The sequence below is a fragment of the Bidens hawaiensis genome, unplaced genomic scaffold (genome assembly GCF_021521415.1).
Source record: "Bidens hawaiensis isolate Kalapana, Puna unplaced genomic scaffold, B.hawaiensis_p1.1 tig00008321_1, whole genome shotgun sequence".
In the NCBI taxonomy this organism is placed as follows: domain Eukaryota; kingdom Viridiplantae; phylum Streptophyta; class Magnoliopsida; order Asterales; family Asteraceae; genus Bidens; species Bidens hawaiensis.
In genome coordinates, this window is record NW_027491591.1 from 449,218 (window position 1) to 474,775 (window position 25,558).

Consider the following 25,558-nt stretch of genomic DNA (forward strand, 5'->3'; position numbering starts at 1 on the left):
AGAAACAAAATTGCCCATCACGTGAAGGGCACACTGATAAGTTTAACGACCAAACTTAACGAGATTTGGGAATTCAAGTTTAATTGCAAGTGAAATGAACCATAGGGAAAAAATTACAAATTTGAAACTACTGGACTAAAATTGCAAATTAGGACAAACCATAGGAACGAAAACCGCAGTTCACTTAGATAAGTATTATAATAAAGAAAGAGTGAAAAGACATGTCTACCCCTGACTTAGCGATAAAATTTAATGGAGTTAGTGATTTGGATGTAATTGACAGAAACTGGAAAACGTGGAGGATTCATATGCAAAAACTAAATTTTTTGGACTAAATTTGCATTACTGGCCAAACCACAAGAACAAAAATGACACTTTACTCTAAAACAAAAAAACAAAACAAAACGCCTACAACCCATATGATGAACTCAGGATAGTGAAACAACTACTTTGAAAGGAGTTCATGGGCTGTTGCTTAGTTGAACCAAGGCTGACCTTCCAGTTTTTACCAAGTGGGTTTAAATTGCCACCTCTAGTACTCATTCAATATTATTTGCATTGGCTTAAAATATCTTGATCAACCCATTGTTATGCTGCAGCCGTTTTGGAAAATTTGTTGAACTTCAGTTTGATAAATTCGGAAGAATATCTGGAGCCGCCATCCGGACATACCTTCTAGAAAGATCTCGTGTTTGCCAAGTATCTGATCCTGAACGCAATTATCACTGTTTTTATCTCCTTTGTGCAGCACCTCCAGAGGTAGTTAGTTATGTAACTAAAACTTTAGCTAATAACTTAAAGATTGTTAACTAACTGTTTTCATAACTTTCAAGGAAGTTAAGAAATATAAACTGGGAGATCCTAAGTCTTTTCACTATCTCAATCAATCAAATTGCTTCGAACTTGATGGTGTAAGTGATGCCCATGATTATCTTGCCACTTGTAGAGCCATGGATATTGTTGGAATTAGCAAAAAGGAACAGGTTTTTACATCTTCTAATGGAATTGTTAGTTATCTTTCTTCAAACTGAATCGTTAGTTATGTTTCTTTTGCGGTTTTCAGGATGCAATATTTAGAGTTGTGGCTTCAATTTTACATCTTGGTAACTCTACATTTTCCAAAGGGGAAGACGTTGATTCAGCAATTCTGAAAGATGAGAAATCCAAATTTCATCTGCAAACGACAGCCGAGCTACCAATGTGTGTTTCTTTCTGTTTATGTTTTTTTTTGGTGGATATACGTATGTGTGTTTATATGTTTGTATGTATAGGTGTGATCCTCATGCATTGGAAGACGCTTTATTGAAGCGTGTGATGGTGACTCTGGAAGAAGTTATCAAGAAAAGCCTTGACCCGGAGGGTGCAGCTCTCAGCAGGGATGGTTTGGCTAAGACCTTATATTCTCGTTTATTTGATTGGTAATTTCAACTGTTCATGTTTCACCGAATTAACCAACTTGTAACCGATTAAACCGAGATAACCGAACCGAACTCAAAACCGACAGTTCGTTTTCTGAATTTTGTGAAAACCGATTATTTCGGCTCGGTTTTTGTTATGCGGCTTATGCCTTTATCCATCACCGAAAATAACCGAACGCACCGATGAACCGAACAGATCTACATTACCGCACTGACCTTTTGGCTTGAAACAGGTCATATTTTAATATTAGCAAAATGGGATACGTTGGATTTCCCTGCAAACAATATTTTATTCATTTTAAATTCTAATAAATAGTCAGTACAGTATTTGTGAGTGTAAGAACAGTACTTTTACAATATACGAGTCACAATTTTTTTATACAATAATAACTAATATAGTAAAGTGGCAGTAAACCGTTTGAACTCCCCTTTTTAGCTTTATTTTTTATTTGACAAAGTTGAGAAAAAACACTACCTGAATTGGACCCATGCATAAGTTATTAGTGTCAAAATTGCCACCTTTAATGAATTTGCATAATATATGTTTCATATTTACAGGTTGGTGGATAAAATTAATGTGTCAATTGGGCAAGACCCAAATTCAAGTTCATTGATTGGTGTTCTTGACATATACGGCTTCGAGAGCTTTAAAACCAATAGGTATGTTTTATGCTTTGGAACTTATAGTTATTAATGTAATTGTTTCTACATTGACTTGATTTTCATTATTAAATTGTGCAGTTTTGAACAGTTTTATATTAATTTTACTAACGAGAAGCTGCAACAACATTTCAATCAGGTGTGACCTATGTTCTTTCCCAAATTGTTAATTTTCTATTTGTGATCGTGTATTGGTATTAATTTCCATATTATTTGTCCCCTTCAAACAGCATGTTTTCAGGATGCAGCAAGATGTATACAACAAAGAGGAAATTAACTGGAGCTACATAGAGTTTGTAGACAACAAAGACATTCTTGATCTCATCGAAAAGGTTCCTATTTTTACACACACACACACACATATATATATATATATATATATATATATATATATATATAGGGAAGGGTTATCCTAAAAACAAAGAGTTTCCTAGGAAGACTAGGAATAAATCATAGCCGTTGGATCATATCAATCAATGGTTGAGATCTAAAATTACAAAATACCGTCATAGTTTCCTACAATTACTCTTTCACCATTATAACCGACATAGTTTCCTATAATTGTTCTTTCACCATAGGTTTTAATGCTAAATGTCAAAATTCTATTGGTTCTTACCATTCATAGGAAACAACTTTTTTTTATTTGAACCCTTTTCTCTCTCTCTCTCTCTCTCTCTCTATATATATATATATATAGGGTAGGGTTAATGTAAAAAACAATATTTTTGTGAGAAGAATAAGAATAGATCTAGGCCCTTGGATCTATGATCTAGTGGTTGAGATTGGTAGTTTCTAAATAATTGTATCGTTTCCTATTTACATGGTATAGTGTCATATTTAGGTGGTTTGTTTTATTTTAAAGTTCTTCTCACACTTCTCACAAAACAATTGTTTTTTATTTGAACTCTTTTCTATATATATATATATATATATATATATATATGTAGGTTTAAGTTCAAGGAAGAAATGATATTATTGCAAGAAATGTGAGAAGTCCAAACAACCAATCGGATATTTCTTTTACTTTTTTTATTTAATTATATGAAGGGGTATAATAGGAAACATATCAATTTTGTTATTTTGGTAACTATCAATGATTTTTGGTAGTTTCAGTTTTACTAAATTATTATTTTATTTCTTTATTAATCTGTAAATAAAAAAAATTAAAATTATTTTGGATTCAATTAATCACGCTTCTTTTTATCATATATATATATATATATATATTATTTTGTTTTATAAATGATTAATCTTCCAACAAAATGTAGGGTTTCCATTATCAAACATTTTGATTCACAAGTAAATCGATTACTGAAGATGATGATTTGGGTTGAATATTCACATAATTCAATTGAATCTACATGTTGATTCACAACTAAAATGATCACGATGATACATCATTGAATAGTATTCCTACACATATTATATACAAAATAAATTTCAAACCATGCAAAATCATATACACTATCAACATTCAACAAAACATTATTTTTTGTCCTTTTTGACCATACCAAAACAATCAACTCAATCTTTGCATAATCTTTAAAATCATATATATTCAATATCCTCTTTCGAACCAAGAACCTTTAATATATCATCTCTTTTCATGTTTTTGCTTGCGAGTAAGATCTTCATCGGGTTTTCTTTTCTTGCTTTTTTTTACCTAAGCTCAATAGTTGTTAATCCTACTTCATTGAATTCTGTGCAAAACAACGACCCGAATTTCTTATCGATGCTCCGTATAAGTTTCAATAGTTGTTGATCCTAGTTAGTCGAGTCTTCTGCGAAACCATAATCAGAACTTTTTATATACAACTAAACATAATCTCGACTACCTACACAAATAATATAGTGAAGTTACACACTCCTACACAGAATATAAATTACCTACACTGTTACCCTGTAAACTTGCATATCCTACACATAATTAAGAAAGAATATCGGAACAATTGCATGTTAAAAATACTAGTAACTGTAAAAAAAATATACAACAAATTACATAAAGAAAGTATGAATAAAATGTAAATTTACCTACGCTGAACAAGCTATAAATACACACAGATTGATTTGTACATACACATAAAGATACGTACCTACATAGAAAAATCTATACATACACAGAAATATTTAATACAACTCTACAAACCAATTACTTGAGTTCGTATAAAAAAAGACAAACTTAGTTAACATGTATTGCATGCCAAAAAAACAATCTATGTACGCGAACTACACGTGGAAAAAATGATACATTCCAAACTTAACATACCGTTATAAAAAAATAAAACACAATAAAACATTCCACGTGGTACATTTACCCTGCACAAGCTATACACAATAAAACATAAATACCCTACACAATTATAAACAATGAGACATGGCTTTCTTCAAACTCAACTGAGGTGCGGCCACACACAACAAATATATTTTATAAAAAACACACTACATTTCATAATACTACATAACCTACACTTCAATACAGAGTTCTCCACTTCTTGCAATACATCAATACATACACATGAACTAAAACAAACATCAATAGCTACACAAGCATATTAAATACATAAACAAAACTAAATCCTCCACTGGATATTTAATACATGAAAAATTCAATCATCCACTGGATATTTAATACATGAATTTAGTGTAGGGATGGCGACTTTAGTTTATGAAGTAATTTACAATGTAGGAAACATGTGTGCAGTTTAGGAACCATCAATTACAGTGTAGGAGACAGTGTGCAATATACTTCACCAACCCATGATATTAACCTACAATTATTTTGTTTTGACCTACACAATAGTTAACATACATGAACAAAAATCCAGTAAATGACGACAATTCCAGTGACGGCAAACATAACCAATCGGATCCACACCCACTAGTTGAAACAAGTCAAAAACTACGCCTACCTACATCGGAGAATAGAATGACACAAATAATATATATAAACTGAATCTTACCGTCATGGCTGTAAAAACCTTGACCGATTGATGTCAAAAATATCATCAGCGACGATTATGCTTCCCAAACCCTAGCATTATGATTAATGAAGATAACCCCTTTTATAATTGTCCATGATGACGGATCTTCAATACAAGAATGATTTCAGAAATCGTTGATATATTTAGATGATTATGATTGTTCAATTTGATATGGTATCGTGGTTGAAGATGGAAGGTTTTTTTTCTGGAAAGGGAATTTGTGTTTGACCCCCGTGAAGTGTGGTGGATTTTAATGTGGCGCCACAACTAATATGCCACAACAAATACTAACCATTGATCATTCTTAATCGAGGGCTCTTGTTAACTTCTTTCATTTCTTGCAATAAATCTTCTCTCTTGAACCATCCCCTATATATGTATATGTATGTTTTTTATATCTGTATATACAGAAAGAGAGAGAGGAAGTAGGAGGTTCATTAGACAGGAAGAATGTTGGAAGCAAGATGAGTCCAACATATAGTTTCTTTCTAACTGAAAAACCTTAGATATTACGCGCTAAACTAATATTTGTGTTCTGTTTTCAGAAACCTGGTGGGATCATTTCTCTACTTGATGAAGCATGGTGAGCAACATTATGTTCATGCTATTATGCAAATTTGATGATATCTCTACATGCACCTGTGTGTGTTTATATTCATGTTCTATATGCATTTACTTTAGGTCTACACAATTTAGAGTACATATCATATCGTTAGCTCACAAGTGACTAATTCTTTTTCCAGTATGTTTCCCAAGTCAACTCCTGATACATTTGCACAGAAGCTGTATCAGACATTCAAAAGTAACAAACGTTTTATCAAACCAAAATTAGCGCGCTCGGATTTCATCATTTCTCATTATGCTGGAGAGGTAGTCCACAAATTTTAAGATCTCCTAGGAAAGAATTCTTATGATAAAAGTGAAAATGGGTTGGGTCCTTTTTAGATTTTGTAAATAATTAATGTATTAAGTATGATAAAAACTACTTTTGAACCGTTTAACCCATATGAAAATTTTTATTTCAATTACTTTTAATAGCGGTTTAACTTGTTATCAACAACACTGTAAAATGTTTAAACTTTAAAGCATATGTTTTGTGTCAATATTCAGGTTCACTATCAGTCTGATCAATTTCTAGACAAAAACAAAGATTATGTTGTTCCTGAACAACAAGATTTGTTGAGTGCTTCCAAGTGCTCTTTTGTATCAGGGCTTTTTCCGCCATTACGTGAGGATGCAACCAAATCATCAAAGTTCTCATCAATCGGTTCTCGCTTTAAAGTAAGTTTGCTGTTAAGTAATAAACTATGACTTATGAGGTAAAAAGTTCGCTTCTAAAAAAGATTAAAAAAGTGAAGTAGAAATAGAAGATAAAAGATAGAGGAAGGAACAAGCTTAGTATATAACCGTTTAACATCTTTAATGTGAGACTGGGGAATGGTAATGGTATTAGTTGACATCATAGTTGGCTACTTTAGTTGAATGACATGTGGAAGAATGGTATTGTTTTAATAGTATAGGTAGATTTTCAACCAGTTTCTTTATTAATCAATGCAGCTACAACTTCAACAATTGATGGATACTTTGAATTCCACACACCCACACTACATTAGATGTGTGAAGCCAAATAATCTTCTTAAACCTGCAGTTTTTGAGAATCTCAACATCCTTCATCAACTACGTTGTGGGGTGAGTTAAATAGTAAATAAATGATTTAAGCTTTAGTTTTACTTCTTGAACTCATATTCAAAATGGGTTTCTTGCACTTCATGCAGGGGGTTCTAGAAGCTATTCGTATCAGCTGTGCTGGATACCCAACCCACAAAAGTTTTATTGAATTTGTTCATCGGTTTGGTCTTCTTGTTCCAGAGGTTTTGCGTGCCAAGTAAGCCAAATACATCTATAAGAAATTTGCACAAATGGTTAGTTTGACCATATTGCAAGTTTGATCCCTAGATTTTAAAAATTGCAAACTTAGTCCATGCATTTGTGAGAGGGTTGCACGTTTAGTCCCCGCCGTTAATCCCACGTAGTTTTTAACGAAAACGTGATGCCATGTGCCATTCATGTGAGGGCAATTGTGTCTTTTTAAATTTAGAACCCTATTAAAATACTCTTCTAACTCCAAAATTCCTAGCGTAGACTTCATTACCTTCGTTGCACTAAACCTTCGATTTTGATCCGATCGAAGCTGATGAAATTGACGTTACGAATTCTTGTGTTTGAAAAAGTATTTTATCAGGGTTCACAATTACCCTCACATGACGTCACTTCTCCGTTAAATCTAAGAGCATCACTAGTTAATAAATGCCAAGAACCGCCCGCCGCTAGGTCCACGTCAACTCCATCCCTTCCTCTCATCACTTCTCCTTTCTCCTCTCTCCTCTACCTTCTCTTCTCCCTCACAAAACTGTTCGCCTCCCTGGATGGTTGTCTCTCTCTCTCTCTCTCATCTTCTCCATTCCCAGACGGTGCCAACAAGGCATCATTGGAGATGCTCTAACTGGGACTAACAATAGGGAATAACGTGCAACCATCTCAAAAAAATTTGAAGTAAGTCTGCAACTTTTAAAATCTGGGGACCATACATGCAATATGGACAAACTAGAGGGACCATCTGTGCAATTTTCTCCGCGTTTTAAATATATTCTAAAAAAGGTAGATTTTATCACAATCACTTATTTCAACAGTCACGATAAGGAGGATGCATGTAAACAGATTCTGAACGATGCTGGACTCCAGGGATATCAGGTAATAAAGTTATTGGTTTCTTACAAGCAAGTTGGCTTGTAAACGCTCTGTTTGTTTAACTCTAGTTGAACAAAGATTGAACACGAAATGAACAAACATAACTGAGTTAAAACCAATCAAAAGTAAATGTGAACAACAATGTACTGGGCTTAAAAACATATTAAAACTAGTCATCATCATCATCGTACTCAGTATATCCCACCAATAGCAATGCTATGGTAGGGTCTGAGGAGGGTAAGATTAATACTAGTTTATTAAAACTAGTACTAGTCTATATTGTAACGGGCCTTAAAAGTTAAATGTAAAAATTAATAAACGTAAACGAACGAACATAAAAAAACGAACGCTCACTAACATAAATGCATGAATGAGACACATGTTCATGTTCGTTTGTTTATCACACAAACTTAAACAAATTTTCTGCTGAGCGGTACACTGAATGCTCGGTTCGTTTACAAGCCTAAAACAAGATTTATAATGTTAATAACTGTGAATCTTTAACATTGGGTTGTTTTGCTTAATTCGTCCATAAATGTGTATTATGAGTTGGCAGATTGGAAAAACAAAAGTTTTTCTTCGAGCGGGTCACATGGCTGTATTAGATGCACGTAGAGCAGAAAGGCTTACTGTTGCAACCATTTATATTCAAAGAACAACTAGAAGTTACCTTCTTAGAAAGCGTTTTCTTGCTATGGCGAATCTTGCGCTTGCATTGCAAACTCTATGCAGAGGTTTGTCTTTTCAGTTAAATCATATATGAAACATTGACCTAAAAGTGGGTGATCCGGGTTGTTATTGATCTTTAAGGGTAAAATCGGTGAATTATATCAACTTGTTCAACTGGAATAGATGGAAAGTGACATGCAGTTTATTAATGCGTGCATCCTTTTAATATGCTTTGTTCAAAAATTTGGATGATTCTTTTAATAACTTAGTCTTCATGATCATATTCAATAGGGTTAATGTTGGATTATCCATCCAGCTTTCAACATGTTATCAAATACATCCCTAACTTTCTTTATAGTAGTTCACTACCTAAATTTTTCCTCTTATTCAAACATAATCTAAGTAGGTGGATTTCTTATAAGACACATAAAGTTTACTAACTAATTGATAAATTAGGCAAAAATATCCACCCCCTTTTATATGTGTGAATAAGACAATAGAAGTTTAGGGACTTAATCCAAGCACATGCTTGAAGTTAGTTATATATAAAGTTCAAGAAATGGACAAAAGATTGTTTGTGGGTGACCCGACTCAACAAGCATTCAAAAGCACATGTTTAACTTGAACCCGTTTGACCTATTTCTTACCTATCTTTCCCTCCTCTAATGTTATTATACACTATTTCCCCCCCTTTTTTTTTCATATTTGGGTGACCCAAGAGGCGCGCATCACATGATGCAGTGAAGAGATCGCATCACGTGCATCAAGTTTAATTGAACAAATCCAACCATCGGATGAGCAATGTGTTTAAGTTTTTGAACAGATTAAACCATCAATTGAACAAAACTGGCTCAAGATGATGAAATTATCTTATATTTCAGTGTTTAAAAGTTAACATGTTATCCAAAAATATAGCTTTTAGCTTCTTTTTTAAATAATGAACACCTCTCATGCGTGATGCGCGTGCTTTGTGCATCACACATCCGCTTTTGGGATCAAAATGCATTGGATCGCCACGTGACACTGAGATATATGATGGTATGTAGTGTATTTAGCTTCATTACCCTTCATATACACTTTTTGGATGATTTCTACTAGGAAAGCTTGCTGCTAAGATATATGATGATATGAAAAAGCGAAGCGTATCAACTAGGATCCAATCTAATTTTAGGCGATACACATTGAGGTCATCCTACATTAGACTCCAACATGCTGTCGTGCTCATCCAGACAGCTCTGAGAGCGATAGCGGCTCGTTCTGAACTTGGACGCAAAAGGCGACATAATGCAGCTATTAGATTAGAAGTCGGTACCTGACACACACACACTTCTTATAAATCTATATAGTTTCAATTTTTTTTCTCTAATACGAGTCAGATATTGTTGTAGGCCAAATGGCGTGCTCATAGAGAGTATAAACAGTATAAGAAACTCACAAAGGCAACGGTTGCCACTCAATGTGGATGGAGGGGGAGAGTTGCAAGGAGAGAGCTTCGTAGATTAAAGATGGTATGTTTCATTTAATGAAGGGTTGCCATTCAATGTGGTTAGGCCTGTAAACAAACCGAACGAACACAAATGGAGCATGTGTGTTTGTTTAATTTTAATTGAACAAACGATCAAATATGAACAATTAAACAAACGGGTTTTTTTTGTTGGTGTTCATTTGCTAAGAAACTGGGCGTGTTTGTATTTGTTTGTGTTCTTAAAGAACTTAAACAAACATACATGGACGTAAATGTACGAACGTAAACGAACATAAACGAATTTAAATGAACGAACTTTCATGAACATAGATGAAAGAACGGGACATGTGTTCATGGTCATTCTTTTAACTAATTGAACCAACTTTTTTGTTAATGTTTGTCCCTTTATTAAATAAAAGAACATAAACGAACTTCCAACCAAACGGCTCACTGACGCTCGGTTCATTTTCAGGCCTACTTGTAGTATTATGAAATAAATGAATATATTTATTCAAACAATGGCTGATGGCTCAGTGTTACTTATCTTTAAAGTAAATATATTCAGAACTGTTCTTAATTTAGTAATCTGATTCTGATCAACCCTTACATAAGATGTTGAAGACATTTAGAAACTCTAGTTTCTCATTATTGTTTTTTCTATTTCTCTCAATATAAAACTGATTCAGCATCAGTCATGACATCATTAGTTGCTTATCCTTAACATATGTAGGCTGCAAGGGATAATGGTGCACTCCAAGAAGCGAAGGAAAAGCTTGAAAAACAAGTGAAAGATCTCACACAGCGTTTAGATCAACAAACACGTCTAAAGGTAACACTACTCTGCTTTAAGGATAATCTTGAAGTGATAATGCTCATAACATGGGCTAAGTCACACAAGAAAGTAATTCTGTGTCATTTGTTCTCTTTCATTACATGGTCAAAAGATAAGTAGATACATCATTGTAATCATGTAATCTTTTCCTTAAAATACATGTTACTTAATCAACAGAATGAATTGGAAGAAGCATTGCATGCCAAGGAACATGAGGGTGCTACAAAGGGATCTGACGTGGAAAAGGTTGATAGTTTAACTGCAGAAGTGAAAAAATTGACGGTAATTTTGGTTTTATTTTTTTTTTACTTTAACTTTATCTTAATGTGAGAACTAGATACATAATGGGCTGGCCACTGGCCTAATAATGAATCAAAACATGTGACCTTTAAGTTACTGAGAAACACTTCTTGTCCAAAATATTAACTAATAATGTTTCAAATATCAATACATAAGCTATATTGTTATAAAATTTTCTGAATTTTTGTATAAAGCTCTTTAAGAGTTTGTATGTACTTATTGGCATGCAGGATTTATTAGACTCAGAGAGACAGCGAGCTGATGAATGTGAGAAGAAGTACTCTAAAGCCCAGGAAACAATTGAAGTTATGAGGTCAGAAGAAACTCATCTAAAGGTACATAAACTTCAAGACTGTAATTGCTTTTGTTTATTCCATCATAAATTTATAGCATATATGTATACTGTAGGTATAATATTTTTTTTTTGAAACAAGAATGAGATGTATGGAATGATGAAACCAAACAAGAAATATATTAAAATACTTGATAAGAAACGAAGTTCTAGCTGCATCACATCTTATCAACCGTTAATTATTTTCCGATGTTGTATACATCATTCTTAAGGGAAACTTTATGGTTATTATGATTGCATATAAGGTAGGGAATGGGGATCATATGCGAAAATCTGAATGGTGAATGATGATCTTCAATTCTTTTAGATTTTTAAATTCCTCATTTTGTATACATTACTGGCATGTAGGCTTTATTAGAATCAGAGAGACACCGAGCTGATCACTCTGAGAAGAAGTCTGCTGAAGTCCATGAAACAATGAAAACAAAGTTGGAACAAACGGAAAAACGGGTATGCCAAACTTTATAACTACAAATATGCAATTGCTTTTTGGGTCCACCATAAATTAATTAATGGGATATATGTTACGTATAAGTAAAATTTATTGCAAATAATCACACGATTTTTAATATCATGAAACTAACCTAGCAATATATCAAACCACATGAGAAGTGAGATGCAGTAAGTCATTTTGGTCCCATCAATAGGAACGTTTATCTCATGCTTATGTAATTACTGAAGGAAATGTAGACGTATTAAAGAATTGGGTCTGTGCTTATTGGATTCTTGAATGCAAACTTTTATCATCATGCAGGCCGAATTGAGTGACACATCTATTGTTAAGGAACGTGAGTTTGCAATAGATGCATCTATTGCAGCTTTGTCCATTGCAAAAGAAGCCATTATTTCTATGAAGGACACTGATAATATTAACAGTTTAACCCCAAAAGAAAACCTAAAGGTATGTTGATTAAATATAATTTTGTATTTCTTAGAAATTAGAGTAAACTATACAAACCACTAAAATGTGGTATAGAAGTGTCAATTTTGGCCCTTTTAGGTATATATGTCATGCTTGTGTAATTAAAAAGGAACTGTAGATGGATTAATGAATTGGGTCTGTGTTTAACCTTCTAATCTTATCTACAAATTTATTTTATCACGCAGGCTGAACTTAATGACGCATTCATTGTTAAGGAACGTGACTCCACACCGGAAGCATCTAATACAACTTTGTTTATCGCAAAAGATGCCATTGAATCTATGAAGGACACTGATAAAATTAACAGCTTAACCCCCAAAGAAGAGAAACAAAAGGTATATAGATTAAATAAAACTTTGTTCCTTCAAATATTATAGTAAACAACATCAAACCACTACTAAAATGGGGTATAGAAGTGTTGATTTTGGCTGTGTTACTTTTACATTTCATGTTTATGTAGTAATTAAAGGAAATATAGATGGATTAGAGAACTGGTTAAGTGTTTAATCTCAATACCCTGAAGTCCCAATATAAGTTTATTTTAACATGCAGACCGAATTGAATGACGTGTTTGTTAAGGAACGTGAGTCTTCAACAGAAGCATCTGATGCAACTTTGTCCATTGCAAAAGAAGCCATTGATTCGATGAAGGACAGCCCTGTTAATAACAGTTTGACCCCAAAAGAAGCTAATCAAAAGGTATGTAGACTAAATATAATTTTGTTGCTTAGAAAAAAAACGATTTAAACCACTAAAATGTGGTATAGAAAGTGTCATTTTGGCCCTTTGACTTTCATGTTTCATATGTACGTAATTGTTAAGGAAATGTAGATGGATTAAAGTAATGGGCTTGTGTTTCACCTGAGATTTTAGATATAAGTTTATTGTATCATGCAAATCTAACTGAATGACGTGTTTATTGTTAAGGAACGTGAGTCTGCAACAGAAGCATCTGATGCAACTTTGTCCATTGCAAAAGAAGCCATTGATTCGATGAAGGACAGCCCTGATAATAACAGTTTAACCCCAAAAGAAGCTAACCAAAAGGTATGTAGACTAAATATAATTTTGTTGCTTAGAAAAAAAAACGATTTAAACCACTAAAATGTGGTATAGAAAGTGTCATTTTGGCCCTTTGACTTTCATGTTTCATATGTATGTAATTGTTAAGGAAATGTAGATGGATTAAAGTAATGGGTTTGTGTTTAACCTGAGATCTTAGATATAAGTTTATTGTATCATGCAAATCTAATTGAATGACGTGTTTATTGTTAAGGAACGTGAGTCTGCAACAGAAGCATCTGATGCAACTTTGTCTATTGCAAAAGAAGCCATTGATTCGGTGAAGGACAGCCCTGATAATAACAGTTTAACCTCAAAAGAAGCTAACCAAAAGGTATGTAGTACAAATATAATTTTGTTCCTTAGAATAAAACTATTTGAACCACTAAAATGTGGTATAAAAGTGTCATTTTGGCCCTTTTACTTTCATGTTTCATATGTATGTAATTGTTAAAGGAAATGTAAATAGATTAAAGTAATAGGTTTGTGTTTAACTTGAGATCTTAGATATAAGTTTCGTGTATCATGCAAATCTAATTGAGTGACGTGTTTATTGTTAAGGAGCGTGTGTCTGCAACAGCAGCATCTGATGCAACTATGTCCGTTGCAAAAGAAGCCATTGTTTCTATGAAGGATACTGATAACATTAGCAGTTTAACCCCAAAAGAAGTGAACCATAAGGTATGTTCATTAGGTATAATTTTGTTATATTTTATAATTAGAGCAAACTGATTCAGACCACAAAAATGTGGCATAGGAGTGTGATTTTGGCTTTTTTACTTATAGATATTTATGCTTTTGTAATATTTAAAGGAAATGTAGATGGACTGTGTTACACAATCAGGATCGAATTGTGTAGTAATTTGGAAGATCAATGAATCTGATATATACGACGGGTCAAGGAATTGGAAGACAATATTTATAAACACAATATATTGATAAAAGATCATGACCACCCGACATTGTTTATCAGTAGTATTTTTACTAAGGAAATGACACAATTAACCAAGACACCTTTTCAAGTGGTGGTTAAATAACTACCCATAACTAATATTTTAACTACCGTATTAACCAACTTAATAATAAGACTAATGATAAAATAAAACATATGGTAGTAATGATATTTTATAGTCAAGATTATTATTTAATAGTTTAAATAATTGGGTGTGTTTAACCACATATTGTTAAAATATATTTTTTATTATGCTTGTGGAACTGAATGACACATTAATTGTTAAGGAGCACGAGTCTACAACTGAAGCATCCGATTCAGCTTTGTCCGTTGCAAAGGATGCCATTGTTTCTATGAAGGACGCTGATAATGCTAAAAGTTTAACGCCAAAAGAAGAGAACCAAAAGGTAATGTTGATTAAATGTCGATTTAGAGGAAACCGTCTGAAACCACTAAAGTGTGTTGTAGAAGTGTCAATTTTGACCTATTTACTTATATATTTCATGTTTATGCCATTATTAAAGAAAGGTTTATGTGTTAAAGAATTGGGTCTGCGTTTAGCCTCAAATTCTTAAAGATGGATGTATTTTATCATGCAGAACGAATTAAATGACACGTTTATTGTTAAGGAACATGAGTCTGAAACAAAAGCATCTGATCCAGCTTTGTCCATTGTGAAAGAAGCCATTGATTCTATGAAGGACGCTGATAATACTCCCAATTTAACCCCAAAAGAAGATAGCCATAAGGTAATGTTGATTAGTAAAAATTCTTTTCTTCTAAAACTTAGAGTAAATTGACTCAAACCACTAAACTGTGATCTAGAAGTGTCATTTTTGGCCCTTTTACTTCTGTATTTCTTGTTTGTGTAATTGTTAAAAGAAATGAAGATAGATTAAAGAACTGGGTCTCTGTTTAATATCAATAATCTTAATATAATTTTATTTTATCATGCAGATTGAATTGAATACAACCGTTGTTAAGGAACGTGAGTCTGCACCAGAAACATCTGATGAAACTTTGTCCATTGCAAAAGAGGCCATTAATTCTATGAAGGACACTGATAATGTTAACAATTTAACCCCAAAAGAAGAGAACCAAAAGGTATGTTGATTACGTATAATTTTGTTTTCCTTCAAAAGTTAGAGTTAACGGACTCAAACCACTAAAACGTGGAACAAAACTGTCATTTTGATCCAGTACTTTGACCTTTAAAAATGTAACCCATTATCACTTTTTTAACAAACATATAAATAAATTAAGTTTTTTATAATGAGAAATATAAAGCTTACTTTTCATGCATACTGAGTTGGACGAATTGCTTGTCCAGGAACATGAGTCTCCAATGGACGTATCTGACGTGGCAATGTCTGTATTGAATAAAAGCCCAGAAGTTACACATGTTAAGGTAAAATGCCCCACTTTTTATTTAATTCTAACTTTCTTAATATATTTTTTAGCTTTCACTTTTGGTCTTGTAACTATCTCACTCATTTGTATAAGTAGTTTAATGTGCCATGTAATAAATAATGGATATGTAGACACATGAAATAGATGAATGCATACCACTTGTCAGTCTGTTACTGCTAATATTTAAACAAACTTAAACAGACATTTTGTTTGTATAAGCAGAAATATAAAATTACCTTATCATGCAGACAGAAATGGAAGACGCGTAGCTCGCTGAGGAACGTGAGTCTGCAATGGAAGCATTTGATGAAGCTTTGTGAACTTGCAGTAATGTAAAATACTAAACTATATACTAAAACTATTTACAAGAAATAAATAAAAATAAAAATAAAATAAAATAAAAAGTTGGGCAATTTCAGTATCAGCAGGTGATGATCAAAAGAACTGCTGAGCATAAAATAAGTGGGCCCGAATTTAACCTCAAATTCTTGAATGCAAATTAGGCTGCTACCAAGTGGTGTGGAATGTCATTGTGATTGATTGGCAGAAAATGCAAAGACATTGTATTTACATATAAAAATATATATAATTAAATTATATTGCAGACTGAAGTGGAAGATGGGTTGCTTACTAAGGAATACGAGTATGGAGCTGAAGTATCTGATGAAAAGATTGACCGTTTGACTTATGAACTAGGAAATTGCAAGGTAATGTTGCTTTAATTAAATTCTTTTCATTCGACAACGTGGTTATCCGAATTGATTTACTTCAAGAAGATATAAGTTAACGTCTTTGTCCATATTTTGGTTAGTTAATAAAAATATTAAATTATATATATAACATTTTTCAAACCATGAATGGTAGTAACTTGACCAATTTCAATTTGCCAATTTTTAAGTTTCAATTTCAACCCTTTCTATAAATAATACACATCTTTAACACTTTCAATTTTTTTTAAGTGTTTGTTTCAACCATTATACTAGATATAGTCATATAGATACTTAACCCATTTAGTTTCTGAATAATGTTTCAGTTATCATTTAATTTTATTTTTCTTTAATAACTTTTCTTCATTAATATATTTAAATCTTTTGAACGTACAAATGCTTTTATTATTCTTTTTTCTCAACATTGAATGATATTGAAAACAGAGTTGTATTTAAAATAACATATTTTTTGGTATCAAAAACGATTTTCGCACGTGCCTTGATAGGTCAGAATGTCAGATTGTAGATATACATGTACAACATTCTTGTGGCATTGTGCGGGCAAACTCTAATGATATTTATTTTTTTTATTCAACGTTCAGATATAAATTTTATTGAAAATAGAGTTGCAGTCAAAATAAAGTATCTTTTGGTATGGTAAACAACTTTCGTAAGTGCTTTAATAGGTCAGATTGTTGACATACATGTACAACATTCCCACCACATCACGCTCAGAAACTCTTAGCTAATTAATAAATATGATAATATTGATTACATAAAATATCTTCCTATTTTGATCTTCAAATTGCTCATATCGCATACTTAATGGCATGCAGGTAGTATTAGAATCAGAGACACAACGAGCTGATGAATTTGAAAAGAAATTTTCTGAAGCGTTAGAAACAATCGAAAGTATGCGTTTAAAGTTAGAAGAAACACAAAGACGGGTACATCAACTTGAAGAAGCAGAAAGAAGGGTATTTCAACTTCAAGACTATGACTGGTTTATTCTAGCCCATTGTAAAATTGTGGCAAATATGTACATTGTAGAGATAATTTATTGCAAGTAAATACAAGTTAGATGCATACATATATCAAAGCACATGGTAAGTGACGTAAATAAACATGTGAATCAAATCTTGATTCTTAATTATAGCCTCAAATACCTGAATACATAGTGCTAATGTGGATTTTAATTGTGACTTGTCTGTAGAAAATATGAAAAATATTGTGTTTGTATAGTTAAAATTATAGTTATATTATTATGTAGAATGAATTGAATGAAGCAACGCTTGCCAAGAAACCCGAGCCTTCAAAGGACACTGGAGAGACTGCAAGATCAACTGCAGAGATGGATAATCTTAAGGTAATACATTTGTTAGTTTAATTAATACATTTATGTGAATTATTCATATTGTATATACTGGGTTGCAGGATTTATTAGAATCTAAGAGAAAACGAGCAGATGAATCTGAAAAGAAGTATGCTGAAGCATTGCAATCAATGGATATTATGCGCCGAAAGTTGGAAGAAGCTGACAGAAAGGTAAGCTCTCTTCATGATTTTGAAACAATGAATAGTATAATAATATATAGTTGCTACATAACGTTATTATATACCCCTACGAACTTGGAAAATATCATATATGCCCTTATAAAGTAGTTAAAATATTATATATACCCAATTTATTATAAACAGTTTAATAAATGACCATTTTACCCTTATTTTTATTAAACATTTGAAATTTCATATTCGTCCATTTTTAACTTCAATTTATTTTAATTACCCGTTTCTAAGTTATTTTTTCTTTTTAATTTTTACTCATAATGGTTTTCTCAAAATATTATATGTAACTTTTATTTACAGCATGCATACATGATATAGGAATGAAACAACTTCTGCTAAAAACAAACATTAAAAAGAACAGACGTAAGAAACAGTCTATATTCATAGTTTTCCATAGGTACCAAAAAATAGGTTTTAAACAAATATAATGGAAATAGGTAGAATGTTCATTAAGTAAAAATTCATTGAAGTTGGGTATATATATGAAAACTTTCAAGCTTTTAACGGTATATATGAGATTAATTCTATATTGTAAGTTTGATTATTATATTATACATTAATATACATAAGATTACCTTATCTTTCAAGGAACGCGAGTCTCCAACAGAAGCATTGTCTATTGAGAAAAAAGCCAAATCATCTGTTGAAGATATTAAAAAGATTCAAAGCTTAACTGCTGATCTGGAAAAGTTGAAGGTAATGTTAGTTACAATGATGTATTTAACTCCAATGGTCCTTTTCAAATTTCAACCATATTTCCAATGTTATATAGTTTCCATAACATTGATCTTATGTACTTATAATGCATGCAGGCTTTCGTGATTTCAGAGCGACAAAGAGCTGATGAATTTGAAAGAAAGTACAATCAAGCTCTAGAATCAACCGAACTTAAACGTAAAAGGTTGGCAGAAACCGAAAGAAAAGTCCTTCAACTTCAGGATGCCTTAGATAGGTAAGATTTATTCTCTGGTTAAGCTTGAGTTTGTTATTTGTTTTTATATTAGTATATAACATTATTGTCTGTATATTTAGGGGCATTAAATTTTTAGGGGTGTAAACGAGCTGAGTCAGTTGTGAGCTACTCGAGATCGGCTTGTTAAAAGCTCAAACCGAGCTGAGCTTTAACGAGCTCGAGCTGGCTTGCAACCTAAACTAGCTTTTATATATAATTTGTATTTAATATATTTATAAAAACATGTGATAAAAATAATTAAATAATATATATTATATGTAAAAATTGTAACTATAAATATATATCTAAGTAATTATTAAAGTTATATAAGTAAAATAATCGGATGATTAAAAAATAATAAACGAGCCGAGCTCAAGATTGACAAAAGTTAAACTTGGTAATCAGTAATTGTATTATTGTGTCAATCGATGATTACAATAGGAGATTATATAAGACATATATTTGCACTATAATCCCTCTAATATAAACATATATATAAAACAATCTTACTTGTCTAATATTCCCCCGCAAGCTAAGGCCGGGAAGCGAGTTGTAGCTTGGACCGTAACAGGAGAAATCGTTGTGAAGATAGTGGCTTGGTGAACACATCTGCAATCTATCGTCAGTGGAAATGAACTGCATTGTAAGTTCTCGTTGGGCAACCTTTTCTCGGACAAAGTGAAAGTCAACTTCGACATGCTTTGTACGCGCATGAAAAACAGGATTAGCTGACAGGTACGTAGCACCAAGATTATCACACCATAAAGTAGGAACAGACTTGACAGGAACACGAAGTTCACGAAGTAGTGTTTGAAGCCATGTGAGCTCAGCTACAGTATCAGCAAGGGCTTTGTATTCAGACTCAATTGAGGAACGAGAAACAGTCTTTTGTTTTCGTGCAGACCATGATACTAAGTTGGAGCCGAGATAGATCGCATATCCACCCGTGGATCGACGGTCGTCTGGGTACCCGACCCAGTCAGAATAGGAGAAACCAGTCAAGGAATGGTAGGCTGAATCTGTGTAGGCATGAAGGATTGTAGCCGACCTATGCATGAGGTGTAAACCGTACTCAGCGGTTCCCTGCAAGTAACGAAGAATTCGCTTGACTGCAGACCAATGGTTTTCAGTGGGAGAGTGCATAAATTGGCACACCTTGTTAACTGCAAAGGTAATGTCCGGACGTGTCAAAGTGACATACTGGAGGGCTCCCACAATCTGGCGATATCTAACAGGGTTGTTAAAAATGACACTATCATTCAGAGCTAGATGGGCATTAGGTGTCATAGGAGTTGTAACTGGTTTTGCAGTAGACAAGCCCGCACGTTGTAAAAGGTCAAGGATGTATTTTCTTTGTGAAAGAATCAGATCAGACCCTTTATGCACTACCTCAATACCAAGGAAATAAGACAGTTGGCCCATGTCTTGAACGGGAAAAGATTTGCTAAGACTATGTACCACTTCGTCAATAACCTGCGGGTTGTTTCCGGTCAAAATAATGTCATCGACATAGACCAACATGTACAAAAGTGTGCCTCTGTGAGAGTAAATAAACAACGAAGGATCCGTCTTGGACCCGTGAAAACCAAGAGAATGAAGAGCTGTAGACAGTCGATGGAACCAGGCTCTAGGGGCCTGCTTTAGCCCATATAGAGACTTGTGGAGCAGGCAAACATGGTTTGGTTTATTAGGATTAACGAACCCCGGTGGTTGCTGTATATAAACTGTCTCTTTGAGATCACCATGTAAGAAGGCATTTTTCACATCGAGTTGCCTGAAAGACCATTTCTGTGTAACAGCTAGTGACAAAACAACACGTATGGTAGTGGATTTGACAACTGGACTGAATGTCTCTTGATAATCAATGCCTGGTTAAAACCTTTAGCAACTAAGCGTGCCTTATATCGTTTTATTGCCCCATGTTGATCCCTTTTTAATTTGTATACCCACTTGCAAGCAACCACATTGGAATTCGGGACACGTGGTACTAATGTCCAGGTACCATTCCTCATCAGTGCTGAATACTCTTCAGCCATTGCATGACGCCACTGAGGGTCCCTGTTAGCAATAGTAAAGGTTGCGAGCTCGGTTTCGAGGGAAGAGTGTTGGGTATGGAATGAGGTAGCATTATAGGGTTTGGTTTGTGTTGGATTGGGACGTAAATTGGCTTGCCTGGTGCGAGTAGGCTGAGCACTAGTGGGCTGGTTATTGTATTGGTTAGACGGAAAAGATGGGTCAGGGGGCTGTGGTCCTGGTTTGGTCACTGTTAGCGGGAGGCTGGTTGATTTTTGTGACTTTGGAACGACGGTGATAAGTGTGGATAAGAGGTGGCTCGACCTGAGCTGTGGGTGTTGGAGTAGGAATAGGTGTTTGATCTTGAGAGTCGGCTGTAGTTGGTGAAGGTGTGTGAACCTGAGAAGGGATGGGATATGAGGAGATGTAGGGGTCAGGATTCGGATTGGAATATGTAGGTGTTGGAGGTTTATCAAATGGGAAAGATTGTTCATTGAATCGAACGTGACGGGCTATGTAAAGGCGATCAGTTTGTGGATCGAAACACCGGTAGCCGTGATGAGCAGTGCTATAACCAAGAAACACACAAGGTGTGGATCGGAAGTCCATTTTGTGTCGATTGTATGGACGAAGATGAGGGTAGCACTAGCATCCAAAAACCCGAAGAAAGGAGAAAACGGGTTTATGTTTAAACACATGTTCAAAGGGTGAAGTGTTGGAGTTTGTTCGAGATGGCATTCGATTAATAAGGTATACTGCGGTGTCAAAACCGTTGTGGAACATGGGATTGAGCGGGTAAAGTTAAACCGGTTTCAACCACATGACGGTGTCGTCGTTCAACGACGCCATTTTGTTCACTGGTATGTGGACATGAAAGACGATGGTGGATACCTAAAGAAGAGAAGAATGGAGAAAGGCTCCGAAATTCGCCTCCCCAGTCAGTTTGGACATATTTTAATTTGGTTTGAAATTGTCGTTCAACCATTGCAAGGAATCGTTTAAAAGTGGCATACACATCAGATTTTAGTTTCAAAGGAAAGATCCACATAAAACTAGAGTAATGATCAACACACAATAAAAAATAATTATGGCCATCAAAGGAAGTAACAGGAGCACGGCCCATACATCACAAAAAACTAAATCCAAAATGTGTGAACTTTTATAAATAGATGGTAATAAATGAAGTTTAGACGATTTCCCAACAGAACATGAATCACAAAAAGTACTAGAACATTTATTTTGCAAAGGTAAATGATATTTAGATAACATGAACTTCAAAAGCTCTGGATGTGGATGTCCAAGTCTTTGATGCCATGTGGTAGAAGAAGCACGAGCGGTAGAAAAAGCTACTTTGGAAATAGGTTGACTCTGAGGAAGACTAAAAGAATAGAGACCACCATTACTTGGACCCGTGAGGAGGGTAACGTGTGTAAACTTGTCCTTCACAGCAAAGAAAGAAGAGTGAAATTCAAAGTAGACATGATTATCAAGACAAAATTTTTGAACAGAAAGTAGGTTTTGTTTTATTTCAGGTACGTGAAGTATGTCTTTAAGGTTAAAGGTTTTGTTTGGTGAGTAAAATTTTTAGTGACCAATATTTAGTATGGGTAAACCCTTACCATTGCCAACGTGAAGATTGTCCTCACCATAGTAGGCGTCCGAGTTATCGAGGCTAGATAGATCTGGTGCAACATGGTGGCTAGAACCAGTATCTGGAAGCCATGACGTTGATGCTTGTGAGCGGTATTCTGTAAAGTTGGCCGAAGGTGATTGTCTCGTCCTCGTAGTTGTAGGATCACGGTTAGGACATTGAGACGGAATGTGACCAATCCCACACCTGTTACATGTGCCAAAAACAGTGTTTTGATTAGAAGCCCAAGTAAATTGATTACGGTTTCCTCCTCGTTGAGTTCTATTGTTGTAGTTTCCTCGTCCACGGCCACGATTATTCATTGAACTGTTAGTATAAAAGGCTTGGGCATTACTAGGTTGAACATGAAGACCAAGTTGTGACAGAAGCTGCTGAATAGCTTGAAATTGATCTGGTGAAGCCGTGGGCAAAGTGGGATTAGTGGCAGCAGAAGTGCGGCTGTTTGTGACAGCCGTGAATGCTTGATTCAGAGACATGTCGGCTGGTTTCTTGATCATATAATCATGGTCAGCGAGCAGCGCATGCAGTTCTATAAAGGCTATGGTAGATTGACGACCAAGAAGGGTTGACTTAAAACCGTTGTACTCTTCTCTAAGGCCTGAGAGAACTAACATGACCAGATCTTTCTCCTTCATGGGTTCACCAATGTTTGCAAGTGCATCAGAATATTCTTGAGCCCTGGTCAGATATGCGGAGGAGGTTTCATCAGGGTTCATCTCCAGTTTAAGAAGCTGGGTTTTTAGGGTATATTCTCTAGAAGCTGTATGAGGAGCATAAGCACGCTAAAGTGATAACCAAAGATCACGAGATGTATGCCCATGAACATGCTGGAACGACGCCTCAGAGATGGTAGATATAATTAACATTCGGACATGAGCATCATTCGAAACCCATGTTGAAAAATTAGGGTTGGGTTGAGACGTTGGTGGGGTTGTTTCTTTACCTGAGACTGTTGCAGTAGTTTGTATTGTTTCTGCTAGACACGGTATGGTTCCATCGACATAACCAAACAGGTTATTTGTAACCAGAAACGGTTGTATCATTGCCTTCCAGTAACCATAATTGGTTGGCGATAGAGTGAATCCAAACTTGTGAGAGTTGTGTGCTGTTTTGTCGGTTGTAGTGATTGCAACAAGAAGGGCCATTGTTTGGCTGAGTAGAAGCTTGCTGTATTGAAGAGAAGGAGGAAGGCAAAAAAATCGGTGTTTTAGGGTTTGGTGAGCGACGGCAGGAAGGAGGCTCTGATACCAAGTTAAACTTGGTAATCAGTAATTGTATTATTGTGTCAATCGATGATTACAATAGGAGATTATATAAGACATATATTTGCACTCTAATCCCTCTAATATAAACATATATATAAGACAATCTTAATTGTCTAATAACAAACAACTCACAAGCAGAGTTCAAGCTTTAGAAATGTAGCTTTAAACGAGCCGAGCTCGAACTTTAAAAAGGCAGCTCTAAATGAGCCTAGCTCGAGCCCTCTTGAATGTGTGATGTGGCGTTTAAACTAATGCGAGGTGTATCTAGTGTGGCTCAGGGTGACGTACTGCATGTCCGACCAATTTACAGAGCTAAAAGGTATATTACGCACTTCATCCAGCTGTTCAAGTGTAACTTCAAGTTTCATTACCAAAAACACCTATGGCGACACTACTTCTGCTTCTTCCACTGATATTACATCAAGTGATTCCGATGATAACAACTAATTCATTATATATATAGGTATTCATTTTCTAATGCTAGCTACTTACATTTCAAAATATACAACTTATTTAATAATCAGCCAGTTATTTCATTCTCAGGAAAACGATGTCATCATGCAATTTATCTATGTCCGAGCACCAAGAGGATCGAAAATAATAATCGGGTCACTTTGGGTAATCGAGGTCTGGGTAGGCTCAAATTTTCACTCCAATAAGTTTGTCTTTTGGGTTGCGATGTTTCTATTCCGAGCCTGACCTGAAACGTGAATCAGATTGTTAAAAATATCGACCACTAGTTTTAAATATGCTTCTTAGAATATATATGTAAGATTTATAGATATTTCAAATAATTCAAATAAGAATCAAGTAGTATTAGTAATAATAGTCATTTGTTATTTGGAATACAGTTAGAAGTATTTAATATTTAAATCTGCTCAAAGCATAATAAGAAAGGGTGGGAAAGTGAACAACTTTAAAGAAGGTTGAAGGACCGAATATGTAGAGCAGTAAATAAACCGAAAATTAAAGTAAACTGTTCAACGGAAAGTTTGTTTATCTAATAAAAGGACAAACATGATCAAGACTATTTGTTCATTTACTTTAGTAAACTTTCATTTACGGCCGATCATTTATGTTACATTTGTTATTTGTTATGTTTGTTCACTTATGTTCGTCCGTTTATGTTCATTATATTGTATTTAGATTTATTTGTTAGTTATTAATAATACTAATCTATCCATTGTGCATCAATCCATCTCTCTAATCATATTTCAGAACGAAGACTTGGGTAATCAATTCAATTTCCAAATGAAAAAGAACATGTTCATTATGGTTCATTTGTTTTCATTTATTTACGCCTGCTTGAAATAATTAGCGAGCGGGCATAAACGAACACATTCATTTTTGTAACAAATGAACTTGAAAAAAAATCGTCCGTTTAACTGTTTGTGTTTGTTAGGTTATTCGGCTAAGTTAAATAAACGAACAAACATAAACCATGTCCTTGTTAGTTTGGCTCATTTGCATGCCTATGAATATGTAAATAGAAAAAATCTTTCTAAACCATCACATAAACCATCGGTGCCTCACAGTTATTGGCCCATAAAAAAACTGGGCTCGACACGAATCGAACAGTAGGGTTGAAAAGCAGTTTGTAACACTGTACCTTGAGACAGATGAAACCCGTATC

At 34.3% G+C, this 25,558-nt stretch overlaps 1 protein-coding gene across 1 annotated transcript; it reads left to right on the forward strand.

Moving 5' to 3' along the window:
- Positions 1-582: 582 nt before the first annotated feature.
- On the forward strand, positions 583-25,337 carry LOC143637509 (uncharacterized; the record flags this gene model as incomplete). The annotated part of the gene is made up of 38 exons (XM_077104889.1): positions 583-759; positions 834-983; positions 1,064-1,200; positions 1,272-1,418; positions 1,977-2,078; positions 2,160-2,217; positions 2,309-2,410; positions 5,605-5,642; positions 5,803-5,929; positions 6,170-6,340; positions 6,617-6,748; positions 6,835-6,944; positions 7,750-7,810; positions 8,364-8,541; positions 9,575-9,780; positions 9,865-9,984; positions 10,672-10,770; positions 10,951-11,055; positions 11,304-11,408; positions 11,774-11,875; positions 12,180-12,326; positions 12,533-12,723; positions 12,764-12,806; positions 12,900-13,046; positions 13,275-13,394; positions 13,624-13,743; positions 13,971-14,090; positions 14,649-14,768; positions 14,961-15,110; positions 15,319-15,465; positions 15,692-15,769; positions 16,377-16,478; positions 17,315-17,455; positions 17,749-17,844; positions 17,913-18,023; positions 18,633-18,740; positions 18,857-18,996; positions 24,204-25,337. Coding segments are annotated over 38 exons (4,677 nt in total), but the record flags the coding sequence as incomplete, so codon positions are not given.
- Positions 25,338-25,558: the final 221 nt, after the last annotated feature.